At 36.9% G+C, this 23,908-nt stretch overlaps 1 protein-coding gene across 2 annotated transcripts in view; it reads right to left on the minus strand.

Annotated features, from left to right (window-relative positions):
• Positions 1 to 1,024: 1,024 nt before the first annotated feature.
• NARS2 (asparaginyl-tRNA synthetase 2, mitochondrial) overlaps positions 1,025 to 23,908 on the minus strand; it is a gene marked incomplete at both ends in the record, with an annotated part of 128,284 nt that continues 105,400 nt past the window's right edge. The window contains 5 exons of one of the 2 annotated variants that reach the window (XM_084239351.1): positions 1,025 to 1,169; positions 3,216 to 3,242; positions 10,418 to 10,515; positions 21,201 to 21,338; positions 23,073 to 23,139. In XM_084239351.1, coding sequence (XP_084095477.1) covers positions 1,025 to 1,169; positions 3,216 to 3,242; positions 10,418 to 10,515; positions 21,201 to 21,338; positions 23,073 to 23,139 — 475 coding nt within the window. The remainder of the gene's footprint in view (positions 1,170 to 3,215; positions 3,243 to 10,417; positions 10,516 to 21,200; positions 21,339 to 23,072; positions 23,140 to 23,908) is intronic. The other variant, XM_084239352.1, reaches the window with a different exon arrangement.

Genomic DNA, 23,908 nt, shown 5'->3' on the forward strand with positions numbered 1-23,908 from the left:
AGTAGACAATTTTCTATAATTCCACACATAATGTAACTCAAGTCTCAAAGAATGAAAAATTGTGTGTAGCATTTCAGTTTTAAACACACATATGTGCATGCACATACACAGACACACTTTCATGTAATTATTGTATCAACTCTGAGGAAAATGATGCACAAATTTCTACAGAATTAATGGCCTATTCAAAATCACATGTAAGTGCTCACAGAATATATTACTTTTTGACTCCAGAATCACTCAACCTTTAAGAGTAACCATATTTTCATCCTCCTCTTGGATTGAAAATATCTTCCAAATTTCTCTGGAAAAAGGTCAATGGAATTTTGAAATACAAAATTTTTTTCTTTCATAGGTATCAAAAATCTATTTTGATTATTAAAGAAGGTAGAAACATTCAATATAAACTAATTACAACACAGCAGTGAATGATTACATCTCATTAGCATTTGTAACTAAAGATCAAAAATTATAAATACAATTCCTTCAGCTGGTCTGATGAAAGAAGATTTCAGTTCAGATACTAACTTTATTCACTCAATTAAGACCTGAAAAATGAGTATTTTCTTCTGTAATATTTAGAACGCACCAGGAATAAGATGGGCATTTATCATAGGTTAAATGGCAAGGGAAAAAAGAGCCAAATAACATTTTATTTGTAGCTGCTTGTTGTTTCTCAAAGATCATACATGGCAGTGATCTAATGACTAAAGACAAAGTAAATGTACTATCTCATCCTGTGTTAGAGTTTGAAAGGACCTTTGAGACCATCTAGTTCCATTTCTTATTGACATAACAGATTTGAGAGATTCTACTTGCCATAGGAACCTTTACTTGAAGGAAGACATTGTTCCATGAAATGTACTCAATTTTTAAAGTAAATCATGATCACTTCCATTTTTCATATGTTGTACCTTATGGTATGACCATTCCATATTTGCATTTCTAAAAATCAAGCATGCATTTTCCTATATGTTCGTTCATACCTCTGGCATGGGGTGATTTTCTTAAACCAGTCTTCCAGCTATAAAAGACATGAATGAGTAAATCTTGGAAAAGGGATAACATCTTTGATATTGTCAATTCCCAAGATACACTGCAGATAGCGTTCAAATCCCATCCCAAAACCTCCATGTGGCACAGATCCAAATCGGCGGAGGTCCAGATACCTGATTTTGGAAAAAAGAGAATCATCACCTATAAATGCTGTATGAGATCAGACATGATGATATCATTTTTTAATGTTTCAAACATATTTTGTAATCATTTGTTATCATCTACATCACTGTGCTATACCAGACAGATGAGGAAACAGAGAAGTTAAAGTGATCTATCCAAGGTTGCCCAGACAAACAGCAGCAAATCCTATCATGTAATCATGAACTTGGGTCACCTGATCCCTTTCTCTTTATTTATGTATTCATACACAGAAAACTTGCTTCAGAAGGCTACAGAAAACTTTTCTAATATCTTTACCAGTTTTCTTGAAAATATAGTCTTCTTCTAGTTCTTAGTGTGTTAATAATAATGCTCTTTTTGTTACCAAAATCATACTGCTCAATAAACAGAGAAAAGTGAAGATTCTTGCCTGATACACACACACACACACACATACACACACTCTCTCCAAAAAGATCACCTATTAGAGACAGGGACTGTGTCTTATTCAACATTTTATTTCTAGTACTTGCAGTAAAATAGGTGCTTTACATGAAGATATTTGAAGGCACAGAAATATACTCATGAATGCTATTTGAAGGCACAGAAATATACTCATGAATGCTGGAGCGAACTTCCAGTTCTCTGTTGCATGCCTAGTAGAAGATGTCCAGAGTCATTTTCTGAAAGGCTAGCAAGCCTCAGAAGCCCATCCCTATATATTCTAATTCCACTTAAGACCCCAGGGCTAGAAAATGTAATAGTTAAGATACACCAACTTGGGATAAAATAATTTTTAAGATAGGAAGCCGAGGAGAAAGACTCTATATGTATTTTTTTGTGGGTGTCCTTTTCTGGAGAATTCTTAAGCTGTATAACATTGACTGACACAAATTTATAGCTTCTTAAATGATTTGTTAAACCAATTCTAAAATAAAATTTAAGTGCCTTTGTTGGTAGTCATTTGGTCCTGCAAGGATAAAGGCAATCATCTATTTACCCACTATTATAATAATGGCTAACTGTATGATATTGCAGCCAGTTAAGTATTTGTATTTTCTAAAAGAAAAGATGAATTGCAAGCAGATGAATTACACCCAAGTGAGAGATCAATATAATTGGAGTATCTAATATAAAACTTCAGGTTAGTTAGAACTATCAGGGATAATGGAAGTAACACAGTGTTGAGTAATTGAAATGCTTGCAGCTTAATTGGGGACAGGGCATACTTTGATTTAATGAGAAAAATGAGATAAAGGGCATATCAAGCCACCTGCCACAAACACCTGCTGGATCTGAGCTGAGTGCCGGAAGTCCAGCAATAGTTTTAGATGGCTCTAAATTTCTCATGCACTGATGTCAAAACACTGGCATAAATGTCTGGTAACTGAATTCAGCAGAAGGATTCAGTCTGTAGCCTTTTTCTTATCTTTGCTTTGAAAAATGGAAAAATCTTCAGAGAAACAAGCTTTCTAATGAATATGTATTTGACCGTTGTTAAACTGATTCTAGGGAAGGCAGATTATAAAAGAGATTGTACAAATTTTGTAGAACTAGTTTCAGGTTTTAGAGAAACAGGAAGTGAGTAAATTCTTAGACACCTGGTGTGGCTCTTCACTATGTAGGGGAACACTTGGAAGATCACAGACTTGACAATTTCTAAGTTTTCAACTACCTTTAGAATATTATGACTGCCATATAAAATGAGGCATACTCAAATAATAAATCTTTATGGTCAGAGATCTTTACTTGGGAAAGAATAGTATTGACATGATAAAGACCAGAAAAGGCCTAAATTTACTTAACCAATAATTAAAATTTATATTAGCTAGTTTTTATACACTATCAATATAATCTTATAGATGGAAAGACACCTGAGGTAGGATGCATAGACTTGCTCAATCAGAATCAATAGTAAAACTCAGAATAAAGGAAAGGGTAAAGAAATGAGCACTTACTTAACTTCTACTCTATGTAGGTACTTTACCTACATTGTTTCATTTCATCCTCACAATAACTCTGTGAACTCTAAGAATCATTAAGGGCCTCAGACTTACCACTGGTATATTTCCGTTAGTCCTAATCTGTAAAAGAAAAATAGTAAATTTCCTTCAGAGAATAGCATTAAAATAAATATACTAATAACTAACATTTATTCTGGGTGGTATGTAAAACATTCTTTATAAACAAACACACACTGAATCCTATGCTTTCAAGTAACATGCTATCTAGTTGAAGAGCTGAACTTTTACTACATAATAAGAAAGGTAAGTTAACCAATAATCCAAGGGATAATCAAATAAATGCTATATTCCAGAGTCCAAAAGAAGGGGTTCCTATAACACCAGCTTACTGTCCTGTGACATTAGAAATGCTCTATTATTACTACTTAAGGTTGTCAGGAGGCAGACACAGGCAAGGGACACAAACACAGCTTACGTTCTCTAACATTAAAATGATTCAGAGATATAGCAGAAAGACACAGGGTCATAAGAAGCTATTATAAAAGTCTCTGTGCAAACAAATTGGAAAACCTAGAAGAAATGGACAAATTCTTAGACTCCTATAACCTCCCAAGACTGAACCAGCATGAAATAGATAGCCTAAACTGTCCAATCACAAATGATGGAATTGAAACAGTAATAAAAAGTCTCCCCAAGGACAAAAGCCCAGGAGCAGATGGCTTCACCAGCAAATTCTACCAAATCTATAAAGAAGATCTAATGCGTATCTTATATACACTTCAAAAAAACAATATTGAAGATGGCGAAAATCTCCCCAGTACATTCTACATTACCCTGATCCCCAAACCAAAGACAGTACAGAAAAAGAAAATTATAGACCACTATCTCTGATGAATGTAGAACACAAAAATTCTCAACAAAATCCTACCAAACTGAATACAGAAACATATCAATACAGTCAAGTAGGCATGATCAAGTAGGCTTTATTCTAAGGATGTGAGGGCTGATTCAACACACATAAATCAACCAATGTAATCCATCAGATCAACAAAAAGGAAGAAAAAAAATCAGATGATCATCTCAATAAATGCCAAAAAAAAAAAATCAGACAAGATTAGACCCATTTTATGATTAAAAACCCTCCAAAAAAGGGGGAATAAATGGAACCTTTCTAAATATTATAAAAGCCATATATATGACAACCCTGCAATCAATAATCATCATATTCAATGTTGAAAAGCTGAAAGCATTTTCACTAAGATCGGGAACAAGACAGAGATGTCCACTATCACCACTGTTATTCAGCATAGCCCTGGAAGTCCTAGCTGAAGCAACTAGGCAAGAAAAATACATAAAAGGAATCCAAATTGGAAAAGAAGTGAAACTGTCACTATTTGCAGATGACATGCCAATATACTTAGTGAAACTAAAAGAATCTATAAAAAAAAACTTCCAGAAATAATAAATGAACATAATAAGGTGGCAGGACGCAAAAATCAATACACAAACGAATGGCATTTCTATATGCGAACAAAATATCAGAGGAAAGGGAAAAAAGGAATATAGTTCCATTTATAATCACAGCAAAAAGAATAAAACATCTATAAATAAACCTAATGAAGGAGGTGAAGGACTTACATAGTGAAAATTATGAAATTCTAGTAAAGGAACTAAAAGAAGACACAAAGAAAAGGGAAGTTATCCCCCGTTCATGGGTAGGAAGAATTAACATCATTAAAATGTCCATATTAGGGCCTCCCCGGTGGCGCAGGGGTTGAGAGCTGGGCTGCGAAGCTGCCTGCAACCTCTGCATCACCGGTTCTATCCCCAGACTCTGGCGAGGGTCCCACATGGCGCGACAAACCTCTCCTGCTGCTCCTGCTGCTCCCCTCAGCAGTGTATTTCGTCAGTCTGCCTGTTCTGTTCTCCACTCTGGACTGGTGAATCCTCTCACCCTCCCACGCTTCTGACTGTACCCAGTGCTTGTATAAATAAATAAATAAATCTTTAAAAAAAAGTTTTAAAAAAAAATGTCCATATTACCCAAGCAATTTACAGAACAAATGCAGTAACTATCAAAACCAAAGATTTTTTTTAAAGGAAATAGAACAAGCAATAACCAAATTTATATAGCGCCACAAAAGGCCCTGGATAGTTACAATAATCTTGAGAGAAAGGAAGAAAAATGGAGACATCATGCTTCTTGATTTCAAACAATATTACACAGCAACAGTAATCAAAATGGTATGGTATTGGAACAAAAACATATTCAGAATTTCAGTGAAACAGAATTGAAAATCTAGAGATAAGTCCAAATGAATATGCACAACTAATTTTTGACAAAGGAATTAAACCATACAGTGGAGAAAAGATAGCCTTTTAACAAATGGTGCTGGACAAACAATCAATCTGAAGAAGAAGAAATCAAGAAAACCATCCCTTTTATAATTGAAACAAAAAAAATCAAATACTTGGGAATAAACCTATCAAAAAAGGTGAAAGGCCTATACAAAGAAAATTATAAAACACTGTTAAAAGAAAGAGAAGGGCCTCCCCTGGTGGCGCAGCGGTTGAGCGCTGGGTTGCGAAGCTGCCTGCACCTCTGCAGCGCCGGTTCGATCCCCGGCGACAGTCCCACATGGCGCGCAGACCTCTCCTGCCGCCCGCTGCTCCCCTCAGCAGTGTACTTCATCAGTCTGCCTGTTCTGCTCCTCGCTCTGGCTCTGGTGAATTCTCTCACCCTCCCACGCTTCTGACTGTACTCAGTGCTTGTATAAATAAATAATCTTAAAAAAAATAAAAAAAATAGAAGACACAAAGAAATGGAAAGACATCCCCTGCTCATGGATCTCAAGAATTAACATTATTAAAATGTCCATCCTACCAAAAGCAATATACAGATTCAACGCTATTCCAATAAAAATCTCAATGACATTCTTCAAAGAAATAGAACAAATACTGATGAAATTCATATGAACCACAAAAAACCCACAAATATCCAAAGCCTTACTAATGAAAAGAAAGGAGAAAAGGGGTATCATACTTCCAAACTTCAAGCTATACTACCAAGCCATAATAATTAAAACAGTTTGGTATTGGAACAAAATCAGACACACAAGCCAATGGAACTGAACAGAGAGCCCAGAAATAAAACCACACTTATATGGACAACTGATCTTTGACAAAGGAGCAGAGAATATGCAATAGAACATGGGCAGTTTGTTCAATAAATGGTGCTGGGAAAACTGGGCCACCACATGCAAAAAAATGAAACTAGACCACTACCTTTCACCATGCACAAAAATCAACTCAAAATGGAGAAAAGAACTGGACATAAGACCTGAAATCATAAAATATATAGAAGAAAATAGAGGTAAAACACTACAAAACATACATCACAATAACATCTTTAAAGATTCATCACCCAAAGCAAAGAAAGTCAAGGAAAAGATAAACACCTGGAATTACATCAAACTGAAAAGCTTCTGCACAGCAAAAGAGACATTAACCAAAACATAGAGACACCAACTGATTGAGAAAAAATCTTTGCACTCCAGTCAACTGATAAGGGACTGATCACAAAGATATACAAAGAACTCACAACTCAACAAAAACAAAATAAACAATCTAGTCAAGAAAGGGGCAGAAGAACTTAAAAGACATTTCTCCAAAATGTAAATGCAAATGGCCAACAGGCAGACGAAAAAATGCTCAACATCCATTATAATCAGGAAATGCAAATTAAAACCACACTGAGATACCACCTTACACCAATAAGAATGGCACATATCAAAAAAACCAGCAACAAGAAATGTTGGCAGAATGTGGTGAAAAAAGAACTCTCCTACATTGCTGGTGGGAGTGCAAACTGGTCTAACCACTATGAAAAGCTCTCTGGAGGTTCCTCAGTCTACTAAAAATGGAGCTATCATATGACCCAGCAATGCCACTCCTAGGGATCTACCGAAAGGACACAAAAACATTGATGCAAAAGAACACCTGTACCCCTATGTTTATTGCAGCACTATTTACAATAGGTAAAACCTGGAAAAAAACCCAAATTCCCAAAAATAGATGACTGGATCAGGAAGATGTGGTACATACACACAATGGAATATTACTCAGCAATCAAAAAAAGATAAACTCATGCCATTCACAGCAACGTGAATGGAGCTAGAAGGAATTATGCTCAGTGAAATAAGCCAGAAGGAAAAAGAAAAATATCGGATTGTTTCACTTATATAGGGGAACCAAATAAGACATCAGTGTAAAAAATATGGTAACAGTACAAAACACAGCAAAGCAAAAACAGACAATTATAACTCCGAGACATCCTGCAGGGGAGGAGGAGGGAGAGGGATCAGAGGGAGGGAGGAGGAGCACAGGGGACTGAGGTGATGGTGCACGGGTGCACTGGTGAAGGAAACTATGGGGACTACACCTGAGGGGTGGGGGGAAGCAAATATTGTTTAAAAATGAACAATGATGTAAAAAATAAAAAAAATATATAAAAATAAAATATATATAAAAAATAAGATTAGATATCTAAATCTTGAAAAAAAACAAATGGTGCTGGAAATATGGATAGCCATGTGCAAAAAAATAAAGCAAGACCCCTATTTAAACACCATGCGCGAAGATTCACTCAAAATGGATTAAAGATTTGGATGTAATAACGAAACCATGAAGTACCCGAAAGAAAATGTAGGGGACACACTATAGGACACCTACCACAAAGATGTATTTGGGAATACAACCCCAGCAGCAAGGGAAACAAAAGCAAAAATAAACAAGTGGTACTATATCAAACTTAAAATCTTTTGTACCTCAAAAGAAACCATCACAAAAACAAATGACACCTACAGAATGGGAAAAAATATTTGTATATCACATACCCGACAAAGGGTTAATCTCTATAACGTACAAAGTACTTACATAGTCCATCAAGAAACAAATGACCCAATTAAAAAATGGACAAAGGACCTTAATAGACCCTTCTCTAAGGAAGACATTCAGGTGGCCTATAGGCATATGAAAAAATGTTCCTCCTCACTTATAAGAGAAATGCAAACTAAAACCATGCTGAGATACTACCCCACCCCTGTGAGAATGGCCACATATAAAAAAAGTTAGTGAGGTTGCTGTGAAAAAGGAATTCTCATTCATTGGGAATACAAACTGTTATATACCCTGTGGTATGAAGCTGTCTCAAGAAAATAAAAATAGAAATCCTATTTGACCCACTAATAATGCCAGTAGGTATTTATACAAATAATATGAAAAACTTAACATGAAAAGATCTATCTACACCTATGTACATAGCAGCACTATTTACAAATTGCCAAATCATGGAACCAACCCAAGTACCCCTCAAAAGGTGAATGGATAGAGAAACCATGGAACTTATATTCAATGGAATATCATGCAGCTGTGAAAAAAGACGAAGTGGTGGCATTTAGCATAAAATTGATGGACCTTGAGATGATTATGTTGAGTCAAATTAGCCTAAAAGCAAAAGACAGATAGCAGATAATTTCACTCATCTGCGGAATATAAATACCTCCCTCCCCCCCAAAAAAAAAATTACACACAAATCATAGAAGAAATAAAATTTGAACTCAGCAAAATAGAAGATCATGATTACCAGAGGGAGTAGGGGAAAGGGTATAGAGGATGGAGTACAGAAGCAGATGGGGTATGGGCATGGATGGTTTGGTGGAGGCAATTAAAAAAAAAAAAAGAACTTAAAATTTTTTTTAAAAACCAAAAGAGATTCTAAGGCTGCCTTCATTATATGACTTCCAATTGGCTTTAGCCAATGTGAGAAACATTAATAAAATTTTAAACTCATTAGTTCTCATCAAAACTACTTTCAACCTTTTAAAAAAATGTTTGGAACTACAGTGTATCTGAGGTGACTATGAAAAACTCAAATATGTAAAAAAAATAAAGAAAACATGAACAGAAATCACAGACAGATCACTGAGACAGGGAAACACATATATCCATTTCATGAGGAGAGACAAATTTGGATATTATTAAATATTAGGTAAACATTTAATGTTATGAGGAAAGATTTCCTGACGGAAGGAAGCAAGCAAAGAAAACAGACCAATTAATCTTTCAACAGATGAGTTTCTTGCCATGTGTGATTTTTATTGTGCTTAAAAAAAAAAAGTCAGAGAATCTTCAAATTCTTTCCATTTAAGGAGTTTGACCTTCAAGTCCATGATTTTCCCAGGACTTTCTAATACTATAGTAATAGTAAGAAGCTAGGGGGCTAACTGATAAAGAGTCCTCCCTGAACTTATTTATCCCTTTTCTTCTGGATGCTCACCAAAGACAGCAGTTAATCCAAATGATTTGGATTAACAAAACCAAGTTACCCAGAGATTTACGGGTTGGGATCTTGGAAAAGCATCAACTTTTGAAGCATTTCTCCTTAGGAAAAGAAGGCCTTACAAATGGGCTAATTTAATAGAACATTTTTAAACAATTATGGCTTTTCCAGGTTACTATGAAACCCAGTATTATCTGGAAAGAAGGATTAAGCCTTCAACATGGGAAAGTCTTTTGCCTGGCAGAGTAAAGTGGAAACTATGTAAACAGGTTTGTATCCCTGGTTAGTTTGGGAAGTTATTGTAGCTTGTTGGCAGATTGTGTATATACATACAGGAGTGGCAGTTCAATTAGAAACATAAGTCCCTGCTTCTGGTCTCTAAAACATTTGCTGGGTATTTATTAATTTGTTTCCTGGGTCTCAAACAGTGAGTCTACATAGTTATTCAAATAGCTAAATCAAGACCCTTACATAGCAGGAGGAAGGGAAAACTGCTTGCTAAATGCTAACTTAGTGGATATTTTTAGTATCTTTCTTTTTCCATTTTCATTCTTTCTCGGGGTCAGAGTCTGTCTTTATGTCCCTGTGAGGACATAAAGACATTATTTATTTAAAGTAAATAAAAAAAGATCACAGAGAAGGGAAACGTGAAGGACAATCGTTAAGAGATAAATCTCCCTTCTTTTATCACTAACTTCAAAAAACCATTTCTAAAGCTATTTCAAATAGTAAGTGGCAAATATCATTGTGGCCTTTTTTCATATAACAGTTCCAGTCTTTAACAAAGGGAAGCTGGAAAGGTTAAGTGACAACTTGCTAAAGGTCACATAGAACCTGAGATCCAGGTCTGTCAGATGCTGAGGTCCATGCACAGTTTCCTGTTACTTTGTCATGACTGCGTTTGAGTACCTCATCCCAATTTCTGAATTTTATTTCTTTTAGGTCTGTCCCATACCTTGCCAGTCGCTGCTCTAAGAAATGGTACCGTTCTTCTCTAAGGCTTCCTCCAAAGAGTTCTCCAACTCCAGGAACCAGAAGATCAACAGCAGCAACCTAAAAAAGAAAACAAATTATAAAAATATCTTCAGGTGATTCTACAATTGTCACTTCTCAAGCATGGGGAACTTTTAACATTTTGACAAGTGGTTGTTTAACTGATTACCAGAATCTTACATATATTATCTGTTCAACATTGCTGTTTCAATATCAAATATTTATTATAATCTGTAGAATATGTGCTACACAAATTGCAGGTGGATAGTTTCCCCTCCCCTCTTGTACCAGTTACGCAGTGTACTTAACAAAAACGTGTTTTCTTCACAAATATCATATGTTAATTATAATGTGGAAAATATTAAAATTATTATCACCTCTCATGCAGAAGCAATTATATTTTGGCATGTTTTCTTTCAGGTGATTTTTCTTATACATCTAAACAGTATGGTAGAGATCAAATTACATATAAAATGTACCATTCTAAATAATCTAGCATTACATAATTAGTTTTTTTCTATGTCAGTAAAAATACTTCATATACTTAATGTTTTAATAGCTGCATAGTTTAGAAGTACATTATTTATAAGTATCACATATAAGTATCACATATAAGTAATACTTATATTATTTATAAGTATTATTTAACTGCTTTCCTTTTGTTGAACATTTAGGTGTGTGGCTTTTTCCTTCTTATAAATAATGTGGCAAAATCCAAAAAAGATAAACACATGCAATTTGCAGCAACATGGATGGTGCTGGAAGGGATCATGCTCAGTGAAATAAGCCAAAAAGAAAAAGAAAAATACCGGATGGTCTCACTCATAGCAGGAATCTAGAAAACTTAAATAAGGGACCAGGAAAATGAATAACTATAAGAAAGTGAAAATCAAAATCAACAAAAAACTATGAACCAGAGACACTTTTAGGGGGGCGGGGGCAGGAGGGGAGGGATTGGGGTAGAATGGGGGGGCTGCAATTGTATGGGGAATATAAAAATAAAATTTATTATTTTAAAAAAAATAAATAAATAATGTGGCAGTGAAAATTCCTCCTTGAGAGCTCACACGACTCAACAAAAACAAAGTAAACAATCCAGTCAAAATATGGGCAGAAGAGCTAAAAAGACACTTTTCCAAAGAGGAAATGCAAATGGCCAATAGGTAAATGAAAAAATGTTCAACATCACTTACAATCAGGGAAATGCAAATCAAACCCACAATGAGATACTATCCTCACATCTTCCTAGGAACAATAGGAAGTAGGTAGTCCAGTTAACGCTGGTGCCTAGTGGCCTGTGATGAGAGCTCAGGCAATTCTGTTGGGCTGTTATGCTTCCTCTATTATCTCTATAATGGAGTTAATAAGCATCAAATAAAAGATCCAGTTTTTGCTTGATCTTGTTGCTAACAAAACTAAAACAAGAGAAAACCTTTTGGGGGTCTTGGCACTTTTTGCAGGTCTTAAATTATGTTAATTTTGGACCTTGGTTTTTTTTTTTTAATAGAGGCATGTTTTATTTATTTATTTGTTTGTTTGTTTGTTTTGTTTATACAAGCACTGGGTACAGTCAGAAGCGCAGGAGGGTGAGAGAATTCACCAGAGCCAGAGCAGGGAGCAGAGCAGGCAGAAGGACTGAAGTACACTGCTGAGGGGACAGCGGGCGGCAGGAGAGGTCTGCGCGCCATGTGGGACCCTCCTCCGGTGGCCAGGGAGCAGCCGGGGATCGAACCGGCGCCGCAGAGGCCGCGGGCAGCTTCTCAACCCAATGCTCAACCGCTGCGACACCGGGGAGGCCCGGTGTTTTTTTTTTTAAATGCTGTTTTTAGAGGACTATAGAAGACTCATGTATATCTTTTACTACACACCTCCTTTATGTTAATATTTGAGTTCACTAGAGAATGCAGCCACATTGGTTTTACACCTTTCTGTCTGTTTTTTGTTTATCTGGAATATTTGCAAGTGTACAACTATAGTTGTGGAACTGGAAGCTCTTGAATCTGTTGAGTTACCTTCAAAATCTATGCCATAAACAATACCTATATTTTCCCCCAGGCTTTCTTTCAAACCTGTTTTCCCAATAACCACAGTTAATAATTTCAACTGTTTCCACATTGGCTACAACATGGTCGTTGCTGTGTTAGTCAGGTAAGGCTACGCTGTAGTCATAAACAACCCAGAAGCTTACTACAGGGTGTCCCAATCTCAGTATTAATGACATTTCTGGCCAGGTAATACTTAAGTTTTGAGGGCTTAGCCTTTGTACTATAGGATAGTTTCAGCAGCATATCAGGCCTCTACTCCCTAGATGCCAGCTGTATTCCCCTAGTTGTGAAAATTAAAATTGTCACCAACATTTTTATGTTAAATGACATTGCTGAATGTCTCCTGGGGGGGGGGGTGGAGGGACAAATGAAACCTAACTTGGAACCACTGTCTTATAACAGAGAATTGGCTTCATTGAATTTGTGTTGCATGTCGATACTGATTTAAAGCTGATGAAAAAGATTTTTCTAATCTTGTGGCAGATAGAAAAAGAAAAAGCATGGATGACTATGTACATTTGTCCAGAAGTAATATATCTAAGTTATGTCTTCTCATATTTCTTTTTTAAAAAAAATATTTATTTATTTATGCATACAAGAACTGGGGTACAGGCCAGAGGTGTGGGGGGTGAGAGGATTCACCAGAGACAGAGTGGGGAACAGAACAGACAGACTGACTGAAATACACTGCTGAGGGGAGCAGCGGGTGAGTCAGGAAAGGTCTGCTGCCCCATGTGAGTCACCTCCCTGGCCAGAGATCGAACTAGTGCCACAATGGCTGCGGATAGCTTCTCAGGTTGTGTCTTAACCCCTTGCGCCACCAGGGAGGCCCCTGTCTTCTCATATTTCTTTGGCCAATGGAAGTTACAAGACTAAGCTCATGTCAATGAGGCATGAATGTATAATAATACCCCCTGAGGAAGGAGTGCCAAGTTATTTCTGTGCAATAAGCCAGTTAACAATGCTCCTCACATCCTGAACTCTTACACCTCCACTCTCCCAACCAACTTTTCATTGTTAATCAGAATTAAGGCCAGAATAGTCAGGGGTAAAAAAGAGACAAAAATAGCAGACAAACTATAAATCAGAGACATATAGCAAGGGAGAGGGAGGAAGAAGGATCAAAACAGGAGGGAAAAGTACAAGAGACTATGGTGACAGTTCATGGGTGACTTAGTGGTGGGATTTTTATGAGGATTACACCTGAAAGGGAAATCAAACATTGTACAAAATGAACAACGTAAAAAATATATATAAATATATTTTTTAAAAAAGAATTAAGGGCCTCCCCGGTGGCGCAGGCGGTTGAGCGCCGCACTGTGAAGCTGTCCGCAGCCTCTGCAGTGCGGGTTCGATCCTGGTCAGCCGGCGAGAATCCCACATGGCGCGATAGACCTCTCCTCACTCGCCCGCTGCTCCCCTCAGCAGTACATTTCGTCAGTCTGCCTGTTCTGTTCCCCACTCTGTCTCGGGTGGATCCTCTCACCCTCCTGCGCATCTGGTCTGTACCCTGGCTCTTGTATAAAAATAAATAAATCTTAAAAAAAAAAAGAATTAAGGTCTAAAATAGTAGTTTCCCTGTTTTCTTCCTCTGTATACTGGAGAGGAACTTATTAACAGGAAAGAAATTACCAATCAAAATAGTCAATTTTCATTAATAAAAGTTTTAGAAGACATCTGGATAAAGTTCCCTATCACTATTTTTTTTTTACAATATTTCCTTAGTATATTCTTATTTTTCTTTACCTTGACATTTTTATTATTTTTTAATAATAAATTTTATTTTTATATTCCCCATACAATTGCAACCCCCCCATTCTGACCCCAATCCCTCCCCTCCCGCCCCTCACCCCCCAAAAAGTGTCTCTTTGTTGATTTTTTTTGTTGATTTTGATTTTCGTTTTCTTATAGTTATTCATTTTTCTGGTCCCTTATTTAAGTTTTCTAGATTCCTGCTATGAGTGAGACCATCCGGTATTTTTCTTTTTCTTTTTGGCTTATTTCGCTGAGCATGATCCCTTCCAGCGCCATCCATGTTGCTGCAAATTGCATGTGTTTATCTTTTTTGAATGCTGAGTAATATTCCATGGTATATATGTACCACATCTTCTTAATCCAGTCATCTATTTTTGGGCATTTGGGCTGTTTCCAAAGCTTAGCTATTGTAAATAGTGCTGCTATAAACATAGGGGTGCAGGTGTTCTTTGGAATTGATGTTTCTGTGTCCTTTGGGTAAATACCTAGGAGTGGAATTGCTGGATCATATGGAAGCTCTATGTTTAGTAGGTCCAGAAATCTCCACACAGCTCTCCATAGTGGTTGGACCAGTTTGCACTCCCACCAACAGTGCAGAAGAGTTCCTTTTTCTCCACACCCTCGCCAACACTTGTTGTTGCTAGTTTTTTTAATATGTGCCATTCTCACTGGTGTAAGATGGTATCTCATGGTAGTTTTGATTTGCATTTCCCTGATTACAAGTGATGTTGAACATTTTTTCATATGCCTGTTGGCCATTTGCATTCCTCTTCAGAGAAGTTTCTTTTTAGCTCTTCTGCCCATTTTTTGACGGGATTATTTTCTTTGTTGTTGTTGAGTCTCATCAGCTCTTTGCAGATTTTTGTGGTTATTGTAATTCTGTGAGTTATGTGCAGAAGAAACACGTATATTAGCTATGTCCTGGCTTTGTCTGGATGGTCTGAAAATTTACACTCTCAGGTCAGTGAATTTCTGTCTCTTTTTTTAAGTAGAGAATAAATTTGCTCCCCACTTAAAGAGATTTGTACCTTTTGAGTAAGGGATTCGTTTACAATGCCTCATAAATGTTCCATGACTAAATGGTACTCTTTTTCTTATCAAGGAAAGAATTTGTCTGCTGTGAAGAAAGGCTCACAAAGGACTTGTTTCTCTTTTCTTCTTCCACAAACTGTCTTTTCTTTCCTTTTACTTTAGGTTCAGTTTCTCTTCAACCATATCAGATTTTATACTTCCTGGTTTTTTAAAAATAACGATATTCTCTAGTCTGTCGAGAGATTTGGTACACTTTCTGAGAAGCTCTAACAATAAAATATTAACCATAAATTAAGACTTTCATATTTACAAACTTAACAGAGCTGTACTTTCTTCTGACATGATACAAAAATTACTGCATTTTCTAAAGGTCACTAGAAAAACCCCTCAACTTCCTTATCTTTTAGTTAGGGTTGAGATGCAGGGTAGGAATCTCCTATCTTGTGTCTCCCCCTGGTAACTACTAGGCTAATTATTACATAAACTGCCTATTTTCCCACGGCTCTAGTGGAGATAAAAGACACATACAAATATAATACAAACTATGACACAAGTGTGCACAAAATGCAAAATATGAAATGAATCACCCACACTTTTTAAGAAGTAGTGACAAAAACTTGGTTGTGTGCTTTCTAACTGATGTGTGATGAAGGAAGAGCATGCAAGTTGCATAGAACATTAGTTGGTAACTATGACTTGCTTGTATGGGCTGGCAGGTTTGCAGTGTGTGGGAGTCTGAGGCTGGCTTAAAAAGCCCAGGGTTAAGAAATCCTGCCCCTTATCAGGGAGAGTGAGAATTCGCTGGCTGCACAATAAAACACCCTCATAATTCAAAGTTGACCAAATCTGATCACTTTTGTACCTAAATGCTCCTACGAATCTTTGGGAGACTTCCAAGTAAGTGGGAGGACTATAGTTCTGCTGTTCTTTCCTGTTCCTACACAGGTAACAATGAAGGCTACAAATTTTACTACATTCTTTGCTAACTTCACTTGTTTATAACAAAATGTATTTCACTCTGGGCACATCTTGTAGACCAGAATGTTGCCTGGACTATCTTCCTACAACGTGTATAAGTTTTGATTTTGCCCAAGTCACACAGCTGTAGAGGCATACCGTCTAGAAATAGTTTGTGCTGGTATTCAAGCTGAACAAACACTGGACTCTATTTATGACACTCCCTTTTGACTCTAACCCTTTGATTCCAAACAATGTACTGAAAATAAAGCTAAGACTTTGAATTAAAAAACAGTTAGGCTAGATAGGAACAAGGCCTTTAATACATTTTCTATGCTAACTTCAAAGAGAGTTTAATGTCCCTGTGCTATCTCTCCCCTATCTATCTCACTGTTTTTAAATATTGATGAAAAACATAAATTGAATGCCTCCCAATTTGGTTTCTCACAGGCTGCTACCAACAGTGAAGCAACATTATACACTATCAAAAGAAGAGAAATGTTCCACAAACCATAGGAAACATGTTTGTGGTTTCAGCCTCTCTGAGCCTTTGCTCTAACTGCTGACACAGATGGCAGTCTGTGTGCTGAAAACAACAAGGTGCCACTAGGAAAGAGGGCCTTCCAGATGTGACATTGTGAAGGTGCAGATGGGCTACGGTAGCTGTGGCTGGGCTTTGGCTCGTCTGGGAACATTTGAGATGGACTGAAATGTATACTTTCAACTCTGACATAAAGTCCCAGGATTATCAATAGTCCTAAATATGGGGAAAATTGGCAATACTCTTTATCACTATTTCTGTTAGCCTGAAGCTCAAGCTATTTTGATACAGGTTAGTTAATAAGCGCTAATCCATGGAGTCCATATAACACCCTTGATTGAGTATTCTGCCTTCTAAGATGCCTTGCCAAAGATGTAATTTATTAAATATACACTATTGCTTAAATTTTTCTGATTTGCTAAGTAATATTGATACAATTTTTAAATTAGAACATTATCTGATGCTATTGGTATCTCATCATGGACCGCTGAGCAGTCAATTTTTCCTCATCACACAGGGCTGGAATGAATGGATATTCCCCATGGAGCCATTTTCATAGCCAAATAATTTGTCACCAGCCTTTTGGGGATTTATTCAGGGGCTCAGGGACATATGACATATGCATGTTTGCTTAGATCCATTTTATTGAGGTCCATGATCTGCTCCCTTCAAATTATCAAATGTGTTCATTATTCTTTGATACCAAATGAGGATAAATTTACAAAATCTTAGAGCTGGTTGAGTACCTAAGCAGTCATATAACTAATTCTCTGATTTTATGGGGGGAAAATTAAGGCTAAGCATTTGGAAAGATTTGCCTAATATCATATAGTTAACTAGTATGAGCGTTGGATTTCAAATCCAGCACCACTAATTTCTTAATCCAGCATACTTTAAACTATACCACAGTGCATTACCTTCATTTTTCTCATTTTCTTTTTTTTTTCTTGGAAGGGATGTGGTTGAGGGAGAGGGGGAGGGAAGAAAAGAAACTATAACTATAAAAAGATACCATTTTAGGGCAGGGATGAGGAAAAAACAGATACCATTTTACTATTTATTACCTCTGGTCAAATGTTATAAATGTAAGTTAATCATTTTCCTGCCCTTTTCTTTTGATTTCTTACAGAGGCACATGTGAAACCAACACTCTCATTTTTCAGATGACACCCACTGCAGAAACTCTTGCAATTCTACCTGCAACCTCTGATCACGGCCCTTTTAGAAGTAACACAAGATTTAGTTATCTGGATCAAAGTCCATTCATTTACCACCAATAAAATTAAGCGTGGAAGCAGGCATCTTATACAAGTAGATTGAAAGTAATTCTAGGTTGCTAATGAATTAACATTACAATCTATTTCTAATGTGTATAGTTTAAGTAAATTATATTTTAATAATTTAGGTCTGAGAAGCTATAGGCTATGGTACTGCATAAATTATGGAAGTACACTAAAGCCCCATTATAATGTTGTCAGTTTCAAGCTGTGAGATCACATTAGTAGAGGGACTTGCCACAGTGAAGGTTTCCTAGTACTTCTAAAGGTAAGAGATATATGTGAGTGCACTTTATGCCTTTTAAGGAACATTATATAAATAGCATGTTATGATATGATAATACACATACACAGATACTGTAACATATGTGCTTCGTCACAATAAAGATCTTATCAAAATCTAGAAAGGAGGGCTTCACACTTATTGGCTACCTACCACTTAAATATTTTGTTAAATATTTTTTATACATTATCTAATTCAATCTTTATAATTTTGGACACTATCATCTCATTTTTAGCAAATGGGAAATTAAGATTCAAAGAAATTAGGTGGTTTATCTAAGAACACATTGTTTATTATACAAAAATATGAGAGTGCTTGTTTGAAAGCCACTGGACTCTTCTTTGGGTCATGGTATTCCACGGCATGTTGGAGGGTCAATATCGAATTATTTAAGGTTGGACAATCTATGCTCTGATTGCTCCTCATCATCTGTTGCTAACCTTTGAGCTACTTGATTTCTCATAATCAGTTACACCAGAGGGTTTATAGGGAAGAGGATGAGAATGATAAAGTGATAATCATAAATCAATGTGTTAATGGAATGCTACTCAGTGATTGAAAAAAAAAGATAAACTCTTGCCTTTAGTGACAACAGGGATGGAACTAGGGGGGTAACTAGGCAAAACAGGTCAGAAGAAGAAACACAAATATGGCACAGTTACACTGACCTGTGGAATACAAAGAAATGAAACAAAGGGTCAATCAAAACAAATCCAATAACAAGCCTAGAAATATGTCTGTTGAATTAAAGGGTGCAGAGTGAAGCTTGGATAGAGCCCGAAGGACTGTGGTGGAGCACTATGGGTGCTTGATGGCAGGTGTGATGTGGTGCAATGCCTCTGAAGGGGTGATCCTATACCTCTGAATCACATACACCTATGTTACCTCAAGAAAAAAAAAAAATCTTGTTAAATTCCAAGATTAAGTGTATCTAATATAAAATAAAACAATACAGTGGAGGAAAAAAAGTTACAATAATTTAGCTAAAAAAATCAACTTATTGCTCATTGTTGGTTTTTTTTTTTTAATAGAGGCATGGTTTTTATTTATTTATTTATTTGTTTGTTTTGTTTTTATACATGCACTGGGTACAGTCAGAAGCGCGGGAGGGTGAGAGAATTCACCAGAGCCAGAGCAGGGAGCAGAGCAGGCAGAAGGATTGAAGTACACTGCTGAGGGGAGCAGCGGGCGGCAGGAGAGGTCTGCGTGCCATGTGGGACCCTCCTTCAGTGGCCGGGGAGCAGCCGGGGATCGAACCGGCACCGCAGAGGCCACGGGCAGCTTCGCAACCCAGTGCTCAACCGCTGCGCCACGGGGGAGGCCCTGCTCATTGGTTTTTAATAATACTGCGTGGAAGGTAGGATAAGAACCTAAATAGCTGCAATGTAATTTTATATTATTTGCGATTTTGAGGCAGTAGAGCTAGAGATAGACTGGAAAATGACACAGACATCAGAGGCAGAGGGGATGAGGTTTGAATACCAGCACTGTCACTTACTATCTATGTAGCCTTAGGAAATGCCATCAATCCCTTTGTACCCAGTTTTTTTATCTGTAAAATGGGAGAAATAGTAGGTTTCTTGAAAAGGTTGTTTTGGGATTTAGAGATGAGATGTTCATGCTTTGACTCATAGGAGTCTACCAGATGTTGGCTTGTATTGTTTTAGTGATACCATTAAGAGAAAACAGGAAATATGTTCAAAGAGATAACCTTATATATCTAAGATGAGGACATTTTTATTTACTAGAGGTTTCTGATAAACATTTTTCTACTAGTATTTACCTAGAGACAAGTGAAAAGGACCAGTAGCAAAGCTTAGCTTCTGGAAATATTTTGAAATAAACATACTTGTCTCATAGACTTTTATAATTAATGATATTAGGTGTATAACTATGCAATTAATATTTAAAGAGTCAAATATACTCTTACCATTTGTTATTGTTAATTTTTTAAAGTAGAGAAGACAAATAAAAAAAGTAACCAGAAGAATGAAAAATCAACTAAGGGGTAAAAACAACAGAATCGGAAAGGCTAAAGAGAGCAGAGAAAAGACAGGGAGACAGAGGACAGCTGACAGCAGACCTCCTCCCTCATAGCCCTCCCCTCACTATTTCTATCTGATAGCCAGAACAAAGTACTCTAAGCCTCCTACTCTGTCATGCTACTTCTTTCTCTGACCGGTCATGCCACTATCATCTCTTGCCCAGCATACTTTCTCCATCCAGATCCCAGAGTCTCCTAGCCAGTATTTAATTGGATAGACTGGTATTAATAAACAGTGCTCTAGGCTACTTCCTCTCAGTTTTTTTTTTTTTTTAAAGCAAAACAAAAGACATCTCCATTTGCATCTGCTAACTAAGGAGAACACCTTGTGATAGAAATGAGGGAGTATATTTATATAACACTGAGATCTTCTTAGTGAGTGATTTTTTTTTTTTTTAAAGATTTATTTATTTATTTATACAAGCACTGGGTACAGTCAGAAGCACGGGAGGGTGAGAGAATTCACCAGAGCCAGAGCGGGGAGCAGAGCAGGCAGAAGGACCGAAGTACACTGCTGAGGGGAGCAGCGGGCGGCAGGAGAGGTCTGCGCGCCATGTGGGACCCTCCTCTGGTGGCTGGGGAGCAGCCGGGTTTCGAACCGGCGCCGCAGAGGCCGCGGGCAGCTTCGCAACCCAGCGTTCAACCGCTGCGCCACGGGGGAGGCCCTCTTAGTGAGTGATTTTTAAGAGGTGCTTTGAGAAATGTTTATCGTGTTAAGAAGTAAAAGGGTGACAGATATAACTTAAGAAAATATGCCAAAGAGTAAACCAAGAGAAAAACCCAGGCTTTAAGATTTAATTTCTTTTCTTACTGTGTGCAGAGGGCCATCTTCATTATCCCTCATGTAGAAAGGCTTGAGTGTTAATGGATAATTAACAACAAAGACTGGTATGTTGCCACAGTGCTTCACCAGATACTTTTCATGTTCAGTGTGTAGATCCACACCCCACTGTAATGAGAAAAAAGAAATTAGCAAGGGAGAAGACAGAGCTGAAACATACAATGCAGCATCTGAAAAAGAAACTGTATCAGTTTTAAGGTCTTCCTCTCCCTGAGATTCAATGTTGTGTGAAACTGTCTGCTGAGATTACACAAATGACTAAACTAGACAGAGATGTGTTAACAAGACCATCCAAAGGCTTGGAAAGATAGAGCCTGAAATAGCAGATAAACACTATGCTTTCTGTCCCCATCTCAGGAGCAGCTTCTAGCAGATGAATAGCCATCTGCAGGAAAACAAAGTGCACATTCCACAGTATAAAAACTGACTTCAGAATCATAGTTTTATTAATATTGCCTACAGCTTCTTCCACAGTTACTGTTCCTAAATCTCAGGAAATTAAATGATGAAAGATAATATCCCTAATATTAAATCTTTGGCTAAATGCTTTTCTCAGTGAATTATTTTTTAATAAAAGAGTCAACTCACATATCAGATGCTCTTTGATGAATATTTAATAACACTATCGATTCATCTGTTTATTCAGCAAATACTAATGTGCCTATTAGATTGCAGGTATCATGAAATGTATCTGGCAATGAATATAGTGGTAAGAAATAAAATTCTGGGTTTCATGACGCTTCTAGGATAAGAGACAAACATTAAAAAACCAATTACATGAAGAAATTGACTGATTATACACAGAATTATTGGATATTATTATAACTTATAAGGGCATCTGACTAGAGATGGGACTAGTATAAAGAATAATTTGAAGACAAAGGTATTAAACTGCTAATAGTATCTTATTAATCCCATGACATATCCTACTTATAGGAATGAAGCACAGGCATAGAAAAGAGACTGGCCTCTATCTAACATTTTGCATTCCCACCATTAAATCATGTCACCTCTCTACCTATATCTTTGCCAATGAAATAAAGGATTTCTTTTTTTAAAATATCAGTGTTTTTCAGATCTATGGTATGATTTCAAAAGTCATTCTTACAATTTGTCTGATCCTTTGTTTGGTCCCAAAGTGGATAACAAACAAGAAGGCTCTCTAGAGTTCACCAGAAAAACAAACCTGTTTAATGTGTTGCCCAAATTTATTTGATCACAAAATCTCTTCTGTCTGCCACGTTTTAACATCATTCAGTATATACTTTGGAAAAAACATACCTAACTGATTTTTCTTTTTTTAAAAAAGATTTATTTATGCATACAAAAACAGAGGTACAGGCCAGAGGTGTGGGGGGTGAGAGGATTCACCAGTGACAGAGTGGCAAACGAACAGGCAGACTGACTGAAGTACATTGCTGAGGGGAGCAGCGAGTGAGTCGAGAGGTCTGCTGCACCATGTGGGTAGCTCCCTGACTGGGGATCAAACTCGCACTGCAGTGGCTGCGGATTGTTTCATAGGTTGTGTCTTAACGCCTTGCACCACCAGGGAGGCCCCATACCTAATTGATTTCTATGATGACCACTGACCATTCTTTTTTAGGTTTTTTATTTTTCTAATGTGGGAAATGTCTTCATAATCTTTTAGTCACCACTATTCCAGTGATAGGATTCTACTTTAAAATTACTGCTCATTCTAAATATTTCAACAGGGTTGAGCAAACAACAACCAAAAGCTAATGCATATGAAGAAATAGGCACATTGCTAATAAAATAAATCTAATTATTTTAAATGATTCGTAATGAAATAAATAAGGACAAGTGGGAAACATATTGCATTACCTCTGGGGTGAAAGTGAAGTTCTGGGATGCCTGCTTTAAGATCTCCACTGCTTCAGTATAAGAAATGCTGGGATAAAAGCAGAGAAGGGTTAGTTCAACCAGGCTGCTGTTAACTAGTCCATCTACAAAGGCAATGTCCAAATACTCTTTGCAGTCATAAATGAGTATTAAATGGTTACTAAGTAATTAAGATGCTTACATGTAAGTGGTTATTGAATAATTAGGAATTAAGGTTGAGTTAATCCTAGGAAAGTGATCTGCAAGCAGAGAAGTGGCCACTTGATAACTCCATTCTGATCTACTTGCAAAGCATACAGAGGAGCCAGTCACTTTGGCAAATAGAGATTTTCTCTCAATTCATGCTATACCAATGTCCTAAAAAAAGGTATGAAATATTGAGACCAAAAGAGCAAAAGTCTTTCCTTGAAGTCACCATTCATTTATTCAACATACTGAGCAACTGCTATGTGCTAGGTATTAGTATAGGTTTGGGAGGTACAGTAAATAAAAACAAAGTCCCTACCTTATAGAGCTGATGTGTGTGTGTGTGGGGGGGGGGTGGGAAGATAGGGTAGGGAGTGGGGAGTAGGGAGAAAGATAAACAAACAGAAATAATATAATGGCAGGGCACTATTGGGGCAATTAAAAAAATGAGGTAAGAAGTCAGAGGGTTAGGTAAGATGGTCAAGAAAGCCTCACTGAGTTGACAATATTTAAGCAGAAAACTGCATGAAGTCAGGAGTTGAGCCACATAAATATCTGAGAGGTCATATTAAAGGCTTATATATATTCTAAGCATTTTAAGACTTTAGGAAAAATATTACTGATTACCTTAG

This window comes from Talpa europaea, assembly GCF_964194135.1.
Source record: "Talpa europaea genome assembly, chromosome: 1".
Lineage (NCBI taxonomy): Eukaryota > Metazoa > Chordata > Mammalia > Eulipotyphla > Talpidae > Talpa > Talpa europaea.